The 17,036-nt window shown below is 36.4% G+C and overlaps 4 protein-coding genes across 6 annotated transcripts; 2 read left to right on the forward strand and 2 right to left on the reverse strand.

The window, feature by feature from the left end:
• Window positions 2,297–6,949, forward strand: LOC104769505. The gene is made up of 12 exons (XM_010493731.1): window positions 2,297–3,484; window positions 3,615–3,817; window positions 3,918–4,115; window positions 4,208–4,279; window positions 4,353–4,448; window positions 4,527–4,606; window positions 4,706–4,781; window positions 4,862–5,072; window positions 5,150–5,349; window positions 5,423–5,528; window positions 5,699–5,788; window positions 6,023–6,949. The coding sequence occupies exons 1-12, from the start codon at window positions 2,965–2,967 to the stop codon at window positions 6,760–6,762; spliced, it is 2,592 nt and encodes an 863-aa protein (XP_010492033.1). The 5' UTR covers window positions 2,297–2,964; the 3' UTR covers window positions 6,763–6,949.
• Window positions 7,395–10,800, forward strand: LOC104769506 (FT-interacting protein 1-like). 3 transcript variants are annotated; one of them, XM_010493732.2, is made up of 2 exons: window positions 7,395–7,589; window positions 8,257–10,800. In XM_010493732.2, exon 2 carries the CDS (start codon window positions 8,382–8,384, stop codon window positions 10,689–10,691), a length of 2,310 nt encoding a protein of 769 aa, XP_010492034.1. In that variant the 5' UTR covers window positions 7,395–7,589; window positions 8,257–8,381; the 3' UTR covers window positions 10,692–10,800. The 3 variants fall into 3 exon arrangements, with proteins under 3 accessions (XP_010492034.1, XP_010492037.1, XP_010492036.1); XM_010493735.2 differs by lacking the exon at window positions 7,395–7,589 and adding an exon at window positions 7,887–7,934; XM_010493734.2 differs by lacking the exon at window positions 7,395–7,589 and adding an exon at window positions 7,987–8,113.
• On the reverse strand, window positions 10,812–13,418 carry LOC104769507 (cell differentiation protein RCD1 homolog). Its single transcript, XM_010493736.1, has 9 exons — window positions 13,198–13,418; window positions 12,848–12,919; window positions 12,635–12,724; window positions 12,484–12,526; window positions 12,089–12,195; window positions 11,732–11,827; window positions 11,358–11,548; window positions 11,203–11,272; window positions 10,812–11,059 (listed from the first exon to the last, which is right to left on the reverse strand). The coding sequence occupies exons 1-9, from the start codon at window positions 13,372–13,374 to the stop codon at window positions 10,895–10,897; spliced, it is 1,011 nt and encodes a 336-aa protein (XP_010492038.1). The 5' UTR covers window positions 13,375–13,418; the 3' UTR covers window positions 10,812–10,894.
• LOC104769508 (CLAVATA3/ESR (CLE)-related protein 40-like) lies at window positions 15,967–16,569 on the reverse strand. The gene is made up of 3 exons (XM_019242247.1): window positions 16,488–16,569; window positions 16,329–16,375; window positions 15,967–16,162 (listed from the first exon to the last, which is right to left on the reverse strand). The coding sequence occupies exons 1-3, from the start codon at window positions 16,567–16,569 to the stop codon at window positions 16,061–16,063; spliced, it is 231 nt and encodes a 76-aa protein (XP_019097792.1). The 3' UTR covers window positions 15,967–16,060.

Raw genomic sequence — 17,036 nt, forward strand, 5'->3', positions numbered from 1 at the left:
CTCACGATAAAAAAAAAAAATATATCAAATAGCCATGGGTCTTAAAATATCATATGTCGGTGCTATTTAAGTCTTACAATATTCATATATTATCATATAGCGGAAAAGATAATATATACATTGTTTAACTGATAGAGTCTTACGAAAGAGTAACAATCCATCCACCTTCCAGATTTGTGCAATAATTTTCTTAGCAAGATTTAGCCTCACTCTCTAACCAACTCGAAGCATTGGAGTGGATATTTTGACATACTTGTAAACCATTAATATGAGTTTAAATTTAAACAAATCTTCAACACCAACTAGAGAGTTGGTTACACTTATAACTATGCATAGTACTATAATAATTATCGATCTAGCACACAAAACCTTAAGTCATATATACTTTTTTTTGTCGACAATGTAGAGCTTATTAGCAACCCCGTAAAAGTCTAAATTCATTGGATTTATTTTTTTTCCCCACGAATAATCAATTACATTTTAAGCGAATTATTTTTGTAAAAAGAATCTGAAATCTGATCCAAATATCTTGGTTTCACAATTGAGAGGTTCCATATCCAAATCCATAAACTCTAAATACATTAATTTCCACTAGATATTTTGTTCGTCCCTAATGTAAAAGGCAGTGTACAAGTGGGTTCAAAAGCAACTCTGGAATGAGAAAGAAAAGTAAACTCGTGTATCCTTTGCAGTTTTGCACTACACTCGAAAAAGAGACCTTTGGGTGGTTAACATTGACGTGTGGATGATGCTCCTTCCTTGAAGCAACAAACTTAACTCGTCATCATAATATTTTCATTACCTTAACTTTTAAGAACCACTGCTTTCCTAACAAATACTAGTATAACAATAATTGACGGCAGCAAATATCTTAGCCACCTATGAAAATAACTAAATTGTCGGAATGTCCAAAATACTTTTTTTTTGTCTCAAAATTGATAAATGACGAGTACATCTAACTAACTAGCCATCACTCTCCATAAATACACAACAACTCGTTCAGTGTATATCCCCTCTTTATTTTATTTTTTTGGTTATAAATCTTTTTTGTTTTGCATTTACTTGTGCACTATTGAGTGTAATTTGTACTTCCCTTGAAAGAAAAATAAAGTGAAGACATAAAACCAAAAGGAATAAAATTTTGACAGTACAAACGTCAAATGATTCTCTTAGCCACTTTTACATAAGATGGGTTGAAATAGTCTTTCACTTGTCAAGAAAAGGAAATCGTAACACATCTTCTCCTATCTCCATTTCCCAAATAGACATCACAAAAGAGCGAACACTATTTCAACCAACCCTATCTAAATTGTGTTAAAGAATCATTTATTGTTTTGCTTTATGTATATAGCTTTGTTCTTTGTATAGAGGTATTTATTATGAGATGGTATGTAGGATGTAGCTTTGTTCTTGTTTAACGCGGATATGACATAAAAATGTTATTTTGGTGACAGTAACAGAAATTAGTAATATGCTATATATGTTTATGTTTATCATGCAAGCTTAATAATGTGAATGTGAAAGAATTATGTTTATCGTTCATAATTTTTTGTTTTGTTTGCATGTGTTACTTGACAAATGAGTTTCTTTGATAGATTTTGTTTGTATTCACATGTCATTCTTTTCACTATCTCTCTCTCTATATGTCTTCTTCGAGAATTGAAGATATCACGCATCGCGATCCAATCGTTTCCACACGCCAAGCGATCTACGAGAGCCATCCATTACAATTACACTATATATTTTTTTTTTAATCTAGTACAAAATTATTAATGATTTGTTTATAGTTTATTACATGTATCTATATAGTTCTTTAAGAATAAGATTTTTGTTTTTACACCATACAACAAACAAAGACCTATAATAATAGTATCAAAATAGAAAAAGTAGACTTGCACTAACTCATCATCCTATTCCAGTTACTTATATATCCAGCTGTGTTTTCCAATAATTCAAAATTTATATTAAAAACAGTTAAGAATGTTTCAAATATAGTTTATTAAAAATTTATAGCAAAAACCAAAAACCAAAAATCAAAAACCAAAATCCAAAAACTATAATCTTAAAACCAAAAAACCACTTAAAAACTACTAGTATTCATCGCCTTAATAAGTTTTTAAATTAAATAATATATAAATAAAATATTAAAAACAGTTAAGAATGTTTCAAATATAGTTTATTAAAAAACAGTTAAGAATTTAACACACCAAAAGCACATATATTTATGTTTTTATTTAGACGCCATGCCTATTAATTCTTTAATTTATTTCCATTTTTTTTTTTGTTGGTTTCTCAAACTTTTTTTTTTTCCCAACACATCTCTCTTCTTCTTCTCTGCAACTAAAAAAAACCCTTCTTCTTCAATCTCTCTACGCTCTCCAATTTCGTTAATTAGCGATTTAAAAAAGAAAACTTTTTTGTTAATTACCTCTTTAAAATCGACTAATTGATTGGGAATGGTGTTGTTTAGTAGTCCATTATAACATATATCGAGAAAAACCAGAAACAGCCCACTGATCTCTCTCGAAAACACACTTGTTCCTTGTATACAGAGTCAAATTACAAACCAAACCAGGCCTCGAATGCGACAAGCCATCCGTGACCTCTTTCACCTCCTCTAATTCTTTCTATTTTTTAAAAAATATTTATCCAAAAATTCTCTCTTTTTATTTTCCTCTGTTTCCTCTGTTTCTCTTTCACGTGATTGAATGTATTCTTTTGTTTTGTTTTGTTGTGACTTGTGAGGTAGACTTTGCTTAAATCTTTGCAACTCTTTTTTTTTTCTTTTTCTTTTGCTTTATATATATCTGCTCACATTACTCTCTTCTTCCAAGTTCCAAGCTCATACTGTTTAATGGGGTTTTGAGTCTTTAGTTTCATTCTCTTCTTGGAATCTGTATTTGGGATCTTGGGGTTTCGGGTTTTCAACGATCTCTCTTTAGACAAAACATTTGTTTCTTTTTTATGAATACGATGAAGAGGTTTGGTCTCATTATAACCATTGCTCTTTTATACACAAGCTTGGTTCTTGTTTGTGTAGCGAAAGAGTGTACAAACACTCCAACGCAGCTCGCTTCTCATACTTTCCGTTACGACCTTCTGCAATCAAAGAACGAGACTTTGAAGACAGAGATGTTCTCTCATTACCATTTAACACCAACTGATGACGCTGCTTGGTCTAGTTTGTTGCCTAGGAAGATGTTGAGAGAAGAGGAAGATGAATTTGGTTGGACTATGTTGTATAGGAAGTTCAAGAACTCTAATTCCTCTGGTGACTTCCTCAAGGATGTCTCTTTGCACGATGTTAGGCTTGACCCAAACTCCTTTCATTGGAGGGCTCAGCAGACTAACCTTGAGTATCTTTTGATGTTGGATGTTGATGGTTTGGCCTGGAGCTTCCGTAAAGAAGCTGGTCTTGATGCTCCTGGAAATCACTATGGTGGATGGGAGAGTCCTGATAAAGAACTCCGTGGCCATTTCGTTGGTATAAACCTTTTCCCTCAATTCAATATAGTTTCTTTGATCCATGTTGTTGACATTAGTATGCGTAGGCCTTTAAAGGGTTTACCTTTTACTAGGTGGTTAATAGAATCTGCCTGTTTGTTTTTTTGAAGGTCACTATTTGAGTGCAACAGCTTATATGTGGGCAAGTACTCATAATGATACTCTCAAGGCGAAAATGTCAGCTCTCGTCTCAGCTTTATCGGAGTGTCAGCAAAAAGTTGGCACAGGGTATCTCTCTGCTTTTCCTTCCAGTTTTTTCGACCGGTTTGAAGCTATAACACCTGTTTGGGCTCCTTACTACACCATTCACAAGGTGAAAAAGTCAGACTATTTTAACTGTGAGATGTAGATTATTACTATATATGCTTATGTTTTGCAAAAGAGGTTCAAACTTTTGTCTTTATTTTGGACAGATTTTAGCCGGTCTGGTGGATCAATACAAGTTGGCTGGGAACAGTCAAGCTTTGAAAATGGCAACAGGGATGGCTGATTACTTCTATGTCCGTGTTCGTAATGTGATAAGGACCTACAGCGTTGAACGACATTGGCAATCACTAAATGAAGAGACTGGTGGCATGAATGATGTTCTCTATCAGCTATACAGCATTACCGTGAGTTAAAATCTTATAATCAGACTCTCTAGAGAACAAACTTTGATTTATATCTACCTTTGTGTCATTTCATAGTTTATTGGACTCTGCAGGGAGATTCCAAGTATTTGCTGCTCGCACATCTCTTTGACAAGCCTTGCTTTCTCGGGGTCCTCGCAATTCAGGTAGTTTACTTGATGATTAGCTTGAAGAGATGTGAATGGTAATGGAACATAACTTGTTGTGTTTTCTTCTCAGGCCGATGATATAAGTGGATTCCACTCTAACACACATATTCCCATCGTCATTGGATCCCAACAGCGGTACGAAATCACTGGTGATCCACTCCATAAGGTATTGAAGACACAACCTGGAAAAGCGTGAGAGTTTGTTTATTAAATAAAACATTGGTTCTGAAATCTGTGTTTTCAGGAAATCTCAATGTTTTTTATGGACATCGTAAATGCTTCTCACAGCTATGCAACTGGAGGAACATCAGTCCATGAGTTTTGGTACTACCATTACCCAACTTTAGAGTCTTTAAGAGTTTGGTTCATTTTTACATGACTTTTGGTTCTAACTCTTAACCATGCATGATTTGGGAATGTTAGGCAAGATCCAAAGAGAATGGCGACTACGCTGGAAACTGAAAACGAGGAATCATGCACTACTTATAACATGCTCAAGGTAGGATTTTAAACTTTCTTTTCCCTCTTTTTTATTTGCTCAAAGGTAACAACAACATATTAACACTTGTACAATTTCAGGTCTCTAGGAATCTGTTCAGATGGACAAAAGAGGTTAGCTATGCCGACTATTACGAGCGTGCTTTGACCAACGGTGTGCTTGGAATTCAAAGAGGAACCCAGCCTGGACTGATGATCTACATGCTCCCATTGGGTAAAGGTGTTTCTAAGGCTGTGACTTATCACGGTTGGGGAACACCTTATGATGCCTTCTGGTGTTGCTATGGCACTGGTAAATTTTAACCACAATCATCTGGTTTTCTACATGTTCTTAACTACAGTAACTGATATTTTTGTTTTTGTTCACAGGGATTGAATCCTTCTCAAAACTGGGAGATTCCATTTATTTTCAAGAAGATGGTGAATCTCCAGCTCTTTATGTCACTCAATATATATCAAGCTCACTTGATTGGAAATCTGGTGGTCTTTCGTTATCTCAGAAAGTTAAACCTGTTGTGTCGTGGGATCCGTACATGCATGTGACGTTCTCTTTCTCTTCTTCTAAAGAGGTAAACTTTTGCAGAACTTGATGCAACCTGTCTCATTGAATATAGATTCTGATGGATCCAATTTTTTTTGCAGGGAATGGGGAAAGAGACAACTTTGAATCTAAGAATACCTGTTTGGACAAACTCTGAAGGTGCCAAAGTATCTTTGAATGGCCAACCCTTGAAAGTACCAGCTTCAGGTGATTTGAGCATTCTGTATTGTACCCTTTATATATCACTGGACTTGAATATAAAGTTTACTAAAAGTTGGTAAAAGCAGAATCCACTTGACTCCAGTGTCCTGTGTTTCTGTTATAATCTCTAGTTTGTAAAAATGAGAATCATATTGGATCTACCTTTTGCCTTTCAGGTAATTTCCTATCAATCAAACAGAACTGGAAATCCGGCGATCAAGTAACGATGGAGCTACCTTTGAGTATCAGAACCGAAGCTATAAAAGGTATGAAACACTGTTCTGAAACTTCTGATGTCACTATCCCTTACTGTGGTTAATTGTAAACTAGCCGTATATTAGATTATTGTATCAGTCATGCTGTGTAATAATGTTGCTTGAGTTAAACTGGTAAATTGGTTCTTGTTCATTGTGCTTAAATTGTAGACAACTCTGTTTTGACAAAGCAGTAACAGAAGAACCTGAGTTCAAATAATTTTCCCCTTTTTGTGACTATTTCAGATGACAGGCCGGAGTACTCATCTCTTCATGCCATACTCTATGGCCCCTACTTGTTAGCCGGGCACACGAGCAGGGACTGGAGCATCACAACTCAGGCTAAAGCTGGAAAATGGATAAACCCTATACCTGAAACACATAACAGTCACCTTGTCACATTCTCACAACAATCTGGGAACATATCTTACGTGTTGTCAAATAGCAACCAAACCATCACAATGAAAGTATCACCGGAGCCAGGAACACAAGACGCTGTTGCGGCGACTTTCAGGCTCGTGACTGATGCTTCTAAACCACGGATCTCGGGTCCAGAGGAACTAATTGGTAGCCTGGTCATGATCGAACCGTTTGATTTCCCTGGCATGCTTGTGATGTCAGCAACTGATAGCTCCCTCACGGTTCAAGATTCTTCTTCTACTGCCAAAGAAGCTTCTAACTTTCGGTTAGTAGCTGGAGTTGACGGAAAGCCAGGAAGCGTGTCATTAAGACTAGAGAGCAAAAAGGGTTGTTATGTGTACAGCGATCAAACGGTAAAGCCGGGAATGAAACTGAGGCTTGAATGTGTTTCAGATGTGACTGATGAGAAGGTTAAACAGGCAGCAAGCTTTACGTTAAAGACAGGGACGCATCAATACAATCCAATGAGTTTCGTGATGAGCGGAACACAGAGGAACTTTGTGTTATCACCATTGTTCAGCTTAAGAGATGAATTATACAATGTGTACTTCAGTGTGCAAACTTAAAGATAAGAAACAGTTAATTTAAAACTCCATTAGTACATTGGGAGAAAAAAATAAGAAAAAAGGTCTCCTGGAAATGTATTTAGATGTTTAGCCTCTTAGGTGGTTTGTGACATTGTGTTTTGCAATTTCATCTAAAAAAATGTATGTTGGTGTGACAATAAATATATAGACGAAGTGATTTTATAAATTGTGCTAACGATTAATTCATGTTTTTAATATTCTAAAAAGTAGAGAGTAGACTAGTTTGTTCTATGAGCTTTCAGCCTTTCACCATTCACAAACCAAAGTCAGAGCATTCATGAAATATGCTCATACAGTATGTATGTATGTGATAAATATGGAGGTGTAGAAATAAAGTTATTGTAGACAGAAAGTATATTCGACTGAGCAATGAAAGAAAGCTGAAGACAAGAAAACAAACAAGTCCTACAAACATTGATTTCTTTCAATCAATGCACTCAAACCTTAAATGCATTACTAGGACATAAACTAATACAAGTAAGTGAAGAAATAAACTAATAAAAAGTTGGTAGAGAGAGTGAAACTGGAAAGTGGCAAATAGAAAAGCAAGAAAAAATATAAAAGAAGAGGTCAAAAGAGTAGGTCCACTAAAAAGCAGCAGATCTTAGCACCCACATGTCCCCAATATATTCTATTTCTACTGTACACTCTCTTCTTCTTCTTCGTCTTCTTCACCTCCTCACTAAAGTTCACACTCTACTTCGAAATCTCATTTTCAACATCTTCACCTTTCTTCTAAACTTTCCATTACAAAAAATAATGTATTTCCAAGTTGTTTTCTCTATTCTTCAATAGAGATCCCTGAGGTACATTACCATGTCTTAATTTCTCTATTGTTTTTTCTTAATTTGTAGATATTATATGATGTGTAGTTGTAGACTTGTTTTGATCAGTTGCTCAAGTAACAGCGACAGTGAAGTGTATATACATTGAAACGAAACATTTCTTGTGGGGTTTAGTTGTCTCTCAAAGATTATATTTTTTTTTTGTTTGGCTTTACAAATAGATCTTCATGTTTACTCTTCTTTTATTTTATTTTATATTAAAGTAAAGGATGGGATTTTTAGATATAAAAAAATCACTTTCTTGCTTTGTTTGGATCAGATTAGAAGAAAGCTAAGAGTGGTTGCTCTAGTTTTATTGTAGAAAAGGTTAAAAACATTTTTTTGGGGAATCTTTATTTATAGAGAAATGTCTATCTATGGTAGATTGGTAGCTGCTTGTTTGGTGAGAAAACTTCAACAAAGAGTCCCAAATAACATTTTAATATACATAAAAAGTTACCATTTCCACTCTTATCAACGTTTTCAAACTGTTTATATTATTCTCGGTAGAGTGTAGATCTCAAACTCCTTAATCATTTATTTGATTTTGATTTGAGAGATGTCTATGTTACTAATATGCTGTAGTCATTGTAGGTAAACTGTTAAAATCTCTCTGATCCATTTGTGTTTGTTTTGTTTTTTTTACCAGACGGCTGTCTTAAGATAACAGAACCAAGCAGTTTACCCTGAAACTGGTTCTTATTACAAGTTCCTGGATCTTAAGAGACGGATTCTTTGTAATAGAATTGCAGAAGTTGTCAAGATTCAGGCAAGATGCAGAAACCTGGGCAAAATATAGAATTTGCACTAAAGGAGACATCACCAAAGATTGGTGCAGGAGCTGTGACAGGTGATAAACTCTCCTGCACTTATGATTTGGTTGAGCAGATGCATTACCTCTACGTCCGGGTCATGAAGGCGAAGGAATTACCGGCGAAAGATGTGACTGGTAGTTGCGATCCTTATGTGGAAGTGAAGCTGGGAAACTACAAAGGAATGACTAAGCATTTTGAGAAGAAGTCGAATCCAGAGTGGAAGCAAGTGTTTGCTTTTTCAAAGGAGAGGATCCAAGCATCAATCTTGGAGGTTGTAGTGAAAGACAAAGATGTGGTGTTGGATGATTTTATTGGTAGAATCATGTTTGATCTTAATGAGATTCCTAAGCGAGTTCCCCCTGATAGTCCACTGGCTCCTCAGTGGTATAGGTTGGAGGATCGACATGGGCGTAAGGTTAAGGGAGAGCTTATGTTAGCTGTTTGGATGGGGACACAAGCCGATGAAGCTTTTTCTGATGCTTGGCACTCAGATGCAGCCACAGTTGGACCTGAGGGTGTGACACATATCCGGTCAAAGGTTTATCTTTCGCCAAAGCTTTGGTATGTGAGAGTCAATGTGATCGAGGCTCAAGATTTGATACCTCATGATAAAACCAAGTTCCCTGAGGTTTACGTAAAAGCAATGCTCGGAAACCAGACTCTGAGGACGCGTATTTCTCAGACCAAAACATTGAATCCGATGTGGAATGAAGATTTGATGTTTGTTGTTGCTGAGCCTTTTGAGGAGCCGTTGATTCTCGCGGTGGAAGATAGGGTTGCACCAAACAAAGATGACACCTTAGGCCGGTGCGCAATCCCGTTGCAGAATGTCCAGAGGAGGTTAGACCATAGGCCGCTTAACTCAAGGTGGTTCAACCTGGAGAAACATATTATGGTGGACGGAGAGAAAAAAGAGATCAAATTCGCAAGCAGGATTCATCTAAGAATCTTTCTTGAAGGCGGATACCATGTTCTTGATGAATCAACTCACTACAGCAGTGACCTAAGGCCAACCGCAAAACAGCTATGGAAACCAAGCATTGGACTGCTTGAAGTAGGGATCATAAGTGCGCACGGACTGATGCCAATGAAGACAAAAGACGGGAAGGGAACAACAGATGCATACTGTGTGGCTAAGTACGGGCAGAAATGGATCAGAACAAGAACAATTGTCGATAGTTTCACCCCTAAATGGAACGAACAGTACACATGGGAAGTGTTTGATACCTGCACAGTCATAACTTTTGGAGCATTCGACAACGGACACATTCCAGGAGGAAGCGGAAAAGATATGAGAATCGGGAAAGTGAGAATCCGTCTCTCGACCCTCGAAGCTGACCGTATCTACACACACTCATATCCGCTGCTCGTCTTTCATCCTTCGGGGATCAAGAAAACGGGTGAAATACAGTTAGCTGTGCGGTTCACTTGCCTATCTGTCATCAACATGCTTCATATGTATTCTCAACCATTACTACCCAAAATGCATTACATCCACCCGTTATCAGTTCTCCAGCTGGACAGCCTGAGACACCAGGCGATGAACATTGTCTCAGCGAGGCTGAACCGCGCAGAGCCACCTCTTCGCAAAGAGATTGTAGAGTACATGCTCGATGTTGACTCACACATGTGGAGCATGAGGAGGAGCAAAGCTAACTTCTTCAGAATCATGAATGTTCTGAGTGGTCTCATTGCTGTTGGAAAATGGTTCGATCAGATCTGCAACTGGAGAAACCCAATAACCACAATTCTCATTCATGTTCTTTTCATTATCTTAGTTCTCTACCCTGAACTCATCCTCCCAACTGTTTTCTTGTACCTCTTCTTGATTGGGATCTGGAACTTCCGATGGAGACCAAGACACCCACCACACATGGACACACGGTTGTCCCATGCAGACGCTGTCCATCCCGACGAGCTTGATGAAGAGTTTGATACTTTCCCAACTTCCCGATCCTCTGAGATTGTGAGGATGCGATACGACCGGCTCAGAAGCATAGGAGGACGTGTTCAGACCGTGATAGGCGATCTAGCGACACAGGGAGAGCGGTTTTTATCGCTGCTGAGCTGGCGAGACCCGAGGGCAACCACATTGTTTGTGCTCTTCTGTCTCATAGCTGCTATTGTGTTGTATGTTACGCCATTTCAGGTTGTTGCACTTCTTGCTGGGATCTATGTGCTGAGGCATCCAAGGTTTAGGCACAAGCTTCCCTCTGTGCCGCTCAATCTCTTCAGGAGGCTACCTGCAAGATCTGACAGTCTATTATAGACAATATTTATCTACATCTGCTTTTATAAAACGTTTGTTGATTTTCTAAAGACATTGGGTTTAATGCTTGGTTCAGTCTTTTTAATGGAATTTTAGTTATTAATTGCAACATCATAAGGCGGTCAGGGAATCCAAGTACATATATCAATCAAACTAAAAAATCTTGGCCTGTGAGTTTCTGTTTCTCATCTGTAATTCTGATTTCACCTAACTTTTTTGTCCAATGAATAACTGTTTCCCCCCCAGAATACTAATCTCTGGGGTTCGATTTCATTCACAAACATATGAGCCAAGCCTTGAGGTGCTCTACCGCCAATGCTAATGTTCTGAAGCAGTTTCTCCAGCCATTGCCCTGCAGGTGGATCATCCTGTCAAATTAAGAAAGGATAATTAGCTAAAAACAGCCAAGTCCCAAAAGAACAGCAGACAAGATAAGAATAAAATTGATAACAATTTGCTATCAGTATCAGTAATAATTGATTATGATGCTATTAAGAGATATGACACTTACATAGAGACAACGGCTGAAGGTAGCATCTCTCAGAAGATCTGGAAGGCAACTTCCAAGCGCATCGCAGGCTCTGAATGTCATCAATATTTGTATTGTGTAAGCTCTCGAGTGTATAATATTGTTTTCAAATGAAGGAAAAAAAGATAATATTGCACCTGGGGTTATCTGTCAAGCGGAGATAGCAGCGTACGATGTGCTTTAGCAACCTAGGAGACGGTCCTTCTGCAAGTGAAGCAACCATATTTCCCAAAACTCGACCCAGAGCAAAGAATCTCTCAGCGGTGGTGCACATGTATTCAAGCCCAACCTCGTCCAGCAAAACTTTCTGAACAATGAAAGTAGCAACCTGACATAACCGGTTCAAACATATCAATCAGATGAACATGGCCAAAACCAATCAGAAACATCAATTGCAGAAGCAATACTTATACGAGTTCTTTGTATGAGGCATTTCAGATCTATGCAATTGGCTGTATAAATGATTAGGATGTGAATATAAAGATAAGCATCTGAAAGTAGACACACTTACAGTCTTTGACAACTCGCTGCCATTTTCCATTGTCCGGAGGCACAATGGGACAATTTCAGTTTGAAGAAGAAATCTGATCACTTCAGAATCATCAACCTACCAAAACCAAATGAACAATGTTGCAACCACACCAGTGTCAGTAATAATTATATGATGTCTTAACAATATTTACTTAAAGGTTTAAGCATGCTAAAATCGTTCTTTCTCAAATCAGCACAATATATATTTACCGGGACAATGTGGTAATTAATAGCCAGACAGTTGTTAGCAAGTAAAAGGAGTGTTCTTGCCTTCTTCGCATCAACACAGTTTTCATAACTAGACCACAGAATTTCAAACTCAAAAATCAAGACATACCTTAACAAGTGCACCAATAACCCCCAAGCTAGTCAGCCGTAGGTACTCAAACGGTCTTGACTTGCTTGATGTATTCAAGAAAGCATACAGGTACAATGGCAGATGGGCTGTAATTTGAAAATCAACAGACTATATAAGCTTTAAGCATATTATAACCACACACACCTAGTAAATGAGATCAATTAAAAAGAGACCAACACAGTGGCTCTTACAACTAGTTTTAGTAGACCGGTTTGGATGATCAACTAATGTAATCTAAGTCTTTACGTAAGTCACAGAGCAAACACCAAAACTATTCTAATCTAATAACTCTTTAACTAGTTTTGGTAGACTGGTTGGATGACCAACTAATGTAATCTAAGTCTTTACTTAAGTCACAGAGCATAGGAGTGTACCTTTCAGGAACAACATTCTCGTATCGGCATGAGAAGCAACACACTGGAATGTATAAATAAGATTAGAATCTTCCAAAACTGAATATACATATATAAACATTTGTAAATTCTCCCAAAACAAAGAGACAAAATTGACAAAAAATTAATGCACCTGAAGAAGCGCAAGTGCATTGCAGACCCTGTTAGATTGAGCAGGAGTCATGGTTGGAGGAGATAGGACAGGGTAAACTGAGATAATCTCCTGAAAATGCAATGTAGATGAAATCTCAAAAGTATGACGTTTAAAAATAATGCAGTATACAAGTAGGAGGAAGCCATCAAGCAATAATAATAACTCAAGTCCCGAGAAGGATAAAAAAGGTACCTGTAGAAGAGCAGGAATGGTACCAACAGAATGCCACAAGAGCGGAGCCAACTCATGAAAGTTCTCTCTCTTCTGCAAAAACACATGAAACACGGAATTAACGATAAACATGAATTTTCAGTGAGAAGAACCAAAGTAGTATCTATCCTCTGCCTAATGTATGAAAAATCAAAAGCAATGAGTGATCTTTCTATCAACTTAGAAGTGATCTTCTATGAAATTCGAGATCAAAATTTACAATAATGGCTCAATCCAACGATTATCTTGAAATTGTGCAGGAATCGCTAATCTGAAGGCATGTACACGAAAAAAGCCCAAAGGATGGAGAATTCCGATAATAAGAGACAGACCTTGGACAATTCGTGAAGAGCATTTTCGTGGAGTTCGAGATTACTGAGATTGAGAATCAACTGCTCCGCCGGAAAAACCTTGCGATCACTGGTGGAGGAAGAAGAAGGAGGAGGAGGAGAAGGTCCTGAGGAGGGAGCGACAGATTTCAAGGAGGGCGAAGGAGGAAGATTAGCCATTTATTAAGACGCGCCGCTCAGAGAATCTCACTGACTCAACCGAGAGAGATAGAGAGAGATGAGACGTAGTATTTATACATGTCTAGGGGCGTGTTTCTCACGTGCCTCGCTTTCTCCGTTACTATTTTTTTCTTTTTTAGCCGTAAACAAAATAAAATCTAAATCTTCCTCAACATGAGGATATTATTTTATGAAAGATTTAAGTTTAGGTAATCAACAATGGGGTTTATATGATTCCATTTTACTTCATTACTTAGCTAATGGGAACAAAAAAAGAGTCAACCATTTGATATTAACAAAGAAAATTGTGTTTATTGTGTTTATTGCGCCAAAGAAAATTAGTTTTGTTTTTAAACGTTGATTCGATTTCAATAAATTAGAATTATTATTATTACCAAAATGTGTATTTAAATGTAAATAATTTTTGTTTTTTTGCACTTAAAAAGAAAATAAAAAGATTGAGAAATTTAGGCAGACTTAGATTTTTATGGTAAAAATGATTGGAAAACTTAGACAGACAAAAAATTAGAGTTAAAAATTAGTGTTTATGACATAAATACTCATAGGTTTGAGAAAGCAAGCTAACATAAATACTCATATGTTTGAGAAAGCAAGCTAAGACAAATACAAAGATATTTTGTTTACTCAGATGACCATATTTTTCGACTTGTCGGTCATTGACTTGGTCTTCTGTAAGGAATGGTTTGAAACTCATGTATCGGCAACCGACGATGATCATAATCGTATCTAGAACAACCGTGGCTCCAAATAGAGTCAAGTTGTAGCTTACTTTCACAGTTTTTTCCTCTAACGATGCACACATATTGCTATGCGCGATATCTTGGAGTGTGAACAAGCGTTTACGCACGGCTTCTTGTTCTCCTATCATTTCTCTGGTTCTAAATAGTGACCACTTGACCTGGATGACCCGTCTTGATAGCTTTCTAATATCTCGGTTGATACAATTACTTAAAAGATTCAAATTCTTCTACGGTTTATCTTAATAACAATAAAGATTCTCCACATATTAATAAAACATGTACAGTTTATTATCCCAAACAAACACACGTGTATATATGCAAGAAGAAAAAAGAGTAATTAACAATGGAGTTTATATGATTCCATTTTGCTTCATCATTTAGCTAATGGGAGGAAAAAAAGAGTCGAGCATTTGATATCAATCAAGGAAGAAAATACTATGTTTATCGCGCCAAAGAAAACTAAATATGATTTCAAACGTTGGTTCGATTTCGATAAATGAGAATTATTATTATTATTTATCTACCAAAATGTTTATTTAAATGGTAAATAATTTTTGCTTTTCACGCTTAAAAACTTATATATATATATATATATATGTTTGATTCATGACAGTAAAAATTAAGCTTTACTCCTCATATGGTTTGAAGTTGGACAAATATTTGAATTTACAACGTAACTAAGGCGATCAATTTAAAAGGTTACAATTTGAAGTTAATAATTTTATGTTTTAATATATTTATTTATTTATATTAGTATTGAGTTTTTAATTGAAATAAATTTTGTTTTGAGAAAGAAATCCTTGAAGTTTAAAATTTTAGGAAGAACAGTTTATAAAAAATTAATTTACAGAGAAAGAGATATAAAGGAAAAAGGATGTGGACCAATACATAAATGGATAGAAAAAAGTTTGCACTTTGTAGAGAAAGATTGAGACAAAAATTGTTGCTGACAAAAAAAAAAGATAGGGATAAAAAATGATTATTGGGAAACTTAGGCAATTCAGTTGAGAAATTAGAGTAAAAAAATTAGTGTTTATGACCAAACCATATCCATAGAATATTAACTACGTACCAAAGGGGTACCAAAGTATGGATACAACATTTATAAGGGTTCAGGGGTCTCAACTCTCAACTATACCCCTCCATATGGCTCCGCCACTGTCTATAAGTGAATCTATATGCCTTAAATTCAAACAATTAGTGTCACTACTCGATGTAACCATTTCTAACATGCAAGCGAATATTTTTTTTTGTTAAAACATGCAAGGGAATATGGTTGCTTCCAAACTCAACAAGTAGTGATCGATGCCCAAACTAAGGTCACTGAACTATCTAGCATCAACAAATCACTATGCAGTCACGAAATAGTACAAAACCCTTAGACACCAATCAATCCCATCTAAACAATCGATTTTGCCAAGTTTCATTTAGAATACAAATGTCCATTTTATAATTATGATTTGATACCAACTTTAAAAAGATAAAATACTCTAATCCCATATATACTGTCATAGTGAGGAAAGAAATGCTTCCGACTCCATCTTGAGAACCAACTCATTACAGGATGTGTTTACGTCTTTACTTCATCTATGGTCAGTCAAAACTGATTTCTATATCAGTTTCAAGTACATTTTTCTTGCGCAAAATCTGTCGTCTACAATACACTAGACTATATATCCATACACTTAATTTGTAATAGTAATATGAGTGAGACAATGCTTCATAAGTGCTAACAATTGAAATTCTACAGACTAGCGAATTAAGTTAATCAGTTTTAACCTGAAAGCAAAAGGAATTAACATTCGGATAAAGAAAATTCAAAACTGGAAAATGAAAGCTGTTACAAACTAATATGTCAACATGAATGTGAAACAAAAGAAGATGTAAGAGAAGAGATATATAAAAGGAGGAATTAATGAATCTCTCTATGGAGTAAAAGGAATGTGGTTATGATGGAGAGGGTCGGATCCAGTGGGAACTTGTCTTTCTTCAACTTCATTAGATGTTCCTCCATCTATCTCCTTCTCCTGTTTTCCAAACAAATCAATCAATCTTGCTTCAAAATCATGAATACAGATACAAACAAATATCAAAATGTAAAGCTAGAAAACAAAAAAAAGTTTCTTTCTTTTTGGAAAAACCATTGTTCATTCATCACTTAAAAAACAGTCGCTTTGTAAGAAAAAAGATTACCTTTTTCATGGCTTTCATATCTTGTGTTTCTCCTAACCAGAAGAAAGCTAGACACAAAACAAAAAAAAACAGAGAGGATTCAACGTTTCATCATGTTTATATATAACCAAACAATGAAGGAAGACGAGGATGTTTGTAGAAAAATGAAAAATGACTTACATCTCGTAGAAGAAGAATGAGCAAGCTGTAGTGTTGACGAAAGAAGAAGGATGATGACTATTATGTATTTCATCGCCGCCATTTCAATAAACAAAAACCTCTTTGTTTGTTGGTAAAAAGAGTCGAGACAAGAGTGATGACGACGAGAGCTGTCGTCGTCGTCTAATAAGAAGAAACTCCCGGTTTTGCCCTCGTTTTTTCACAGCTTTGACGGGCAAATCAGTCATTTCATTGTTCTTATGTATTTTATAGGGATTAGCTTTAATCTGTACAGACACAGAGGTTACCGTTTTACAGGCTGGAGCTGGAACGAGCCAGACAAAACAAAAACTCATCATCATAATCAGTTCCTCGTACATATGTCTCGTGGAGCCTCTTGTGGCCGCCACGTTTCTTTTGCCAATCTCCCGCCATTATTTTTGGAAAACAAAGCAAGGCAAATGGGTTTCTCCTTTGTGGGCTTTCCTTTTCAGCCCATTAATTAAAACCCTAGTTAGGCTAGGGTATTCTGAAAGTGAAAGCTTTGCTGTCATCTGTATCTTCAAAATT

The sequence above is a fragment of the Camelina sativa genome, chromosome 20 (assembly GCF_000633955.1).
Source record: "Camelina sativa cultivar DH55 chromosome 20, Cs, whole genome shotgun sequence".
Lineage (NCBI taxonomy): Eukaryota > Viridiplantae > Streptophyta > Magnoliopsida > Brassicales > Brassicaceae > Camelina > Camelina sativa.

What these genes read in the sequence shown, in the direction of transcription:
- LOC104769505 (XM_010493731.1), top strand. Translation starts at nt 2,965, where the DNA reads ATGAATACGATGAAGAGGTTTGGTCTCATTATAACCATTGCTCTTTTA. An exon ending in ACATCAGTCCATGAGTTTTG is followed by an intron (nt 4,607 to 4,705) that starts GTACTACCATTA and finishes TGGGAATGTTAG; the next exon opens with GCAAGATCCAAAGAGAATGG. An exon ending in CTTGAAAGTACCAGCTTCAG is followed by an intron (nt 5,529 to 5,698) that starts GTGATTTGAGCA and finishes TTTGCCTTTCAG; the next exon opens with GTAATTTCCTATCAATCAAA.
- LOC104769506 (XM_010493732.2), top strand. Translation starts at nt 8,382, where the DNA reads ATGCAGAAACCTGGGCAAAATATAGAATTTGCACTAAAGGAGACATCA.
- LOC104769507 (XM_010493736.1), bottom strand. Translation starts at nt 13,374, where the DNA reads ATGGCTAATCTTCCTCCTTCGCCCTCCTTGAAATCTGTCGCTCCCTCC. An exon ending in CCATTCCTGCTCTTCTACAG is followed by an intron (nt 12,725 to 12,847) that starts GTACCTTTTTTA and finishes TTGCATTTTCAG; the next exon opens with GAGATTATCTCAGTTTACCC. An exon ending in CCTTCAGCCGTTGTCTCTAT is followed by an intron (nt 11,060 to 11,202) that starts GTAAGTGTCATA and finishes TTAATTTGACAG; the next exon opens with GATGATCCACCTGCAGGGCA.
- LOC104769508 (XM_019242247.1), bottom strand. Translation starts at nt 16,569, where the DNA reads ATGGCGGCGATGAAATACATAATAGTCATCATCCTTCTTCTTTCGTCA. An exon ending in TCATTCTTCTTCTACGAGAT is followed by an intron (nt 16,376 to 16,487) that starts GTAAGTCATTTT and finishes TTTTGTGTCTAG; the next exon opens with CTTTCTTCTGGTTAGGAGAA. An exon ending in ATATGAAAGCCATGAAAAAG is followed by an intron (nt 16,163 to 16,328) that starts GTAATCTTTTTT and finishes TTTGGAAAACAG; the next exon opens with GAGAAGGAGATAGATGGAGG.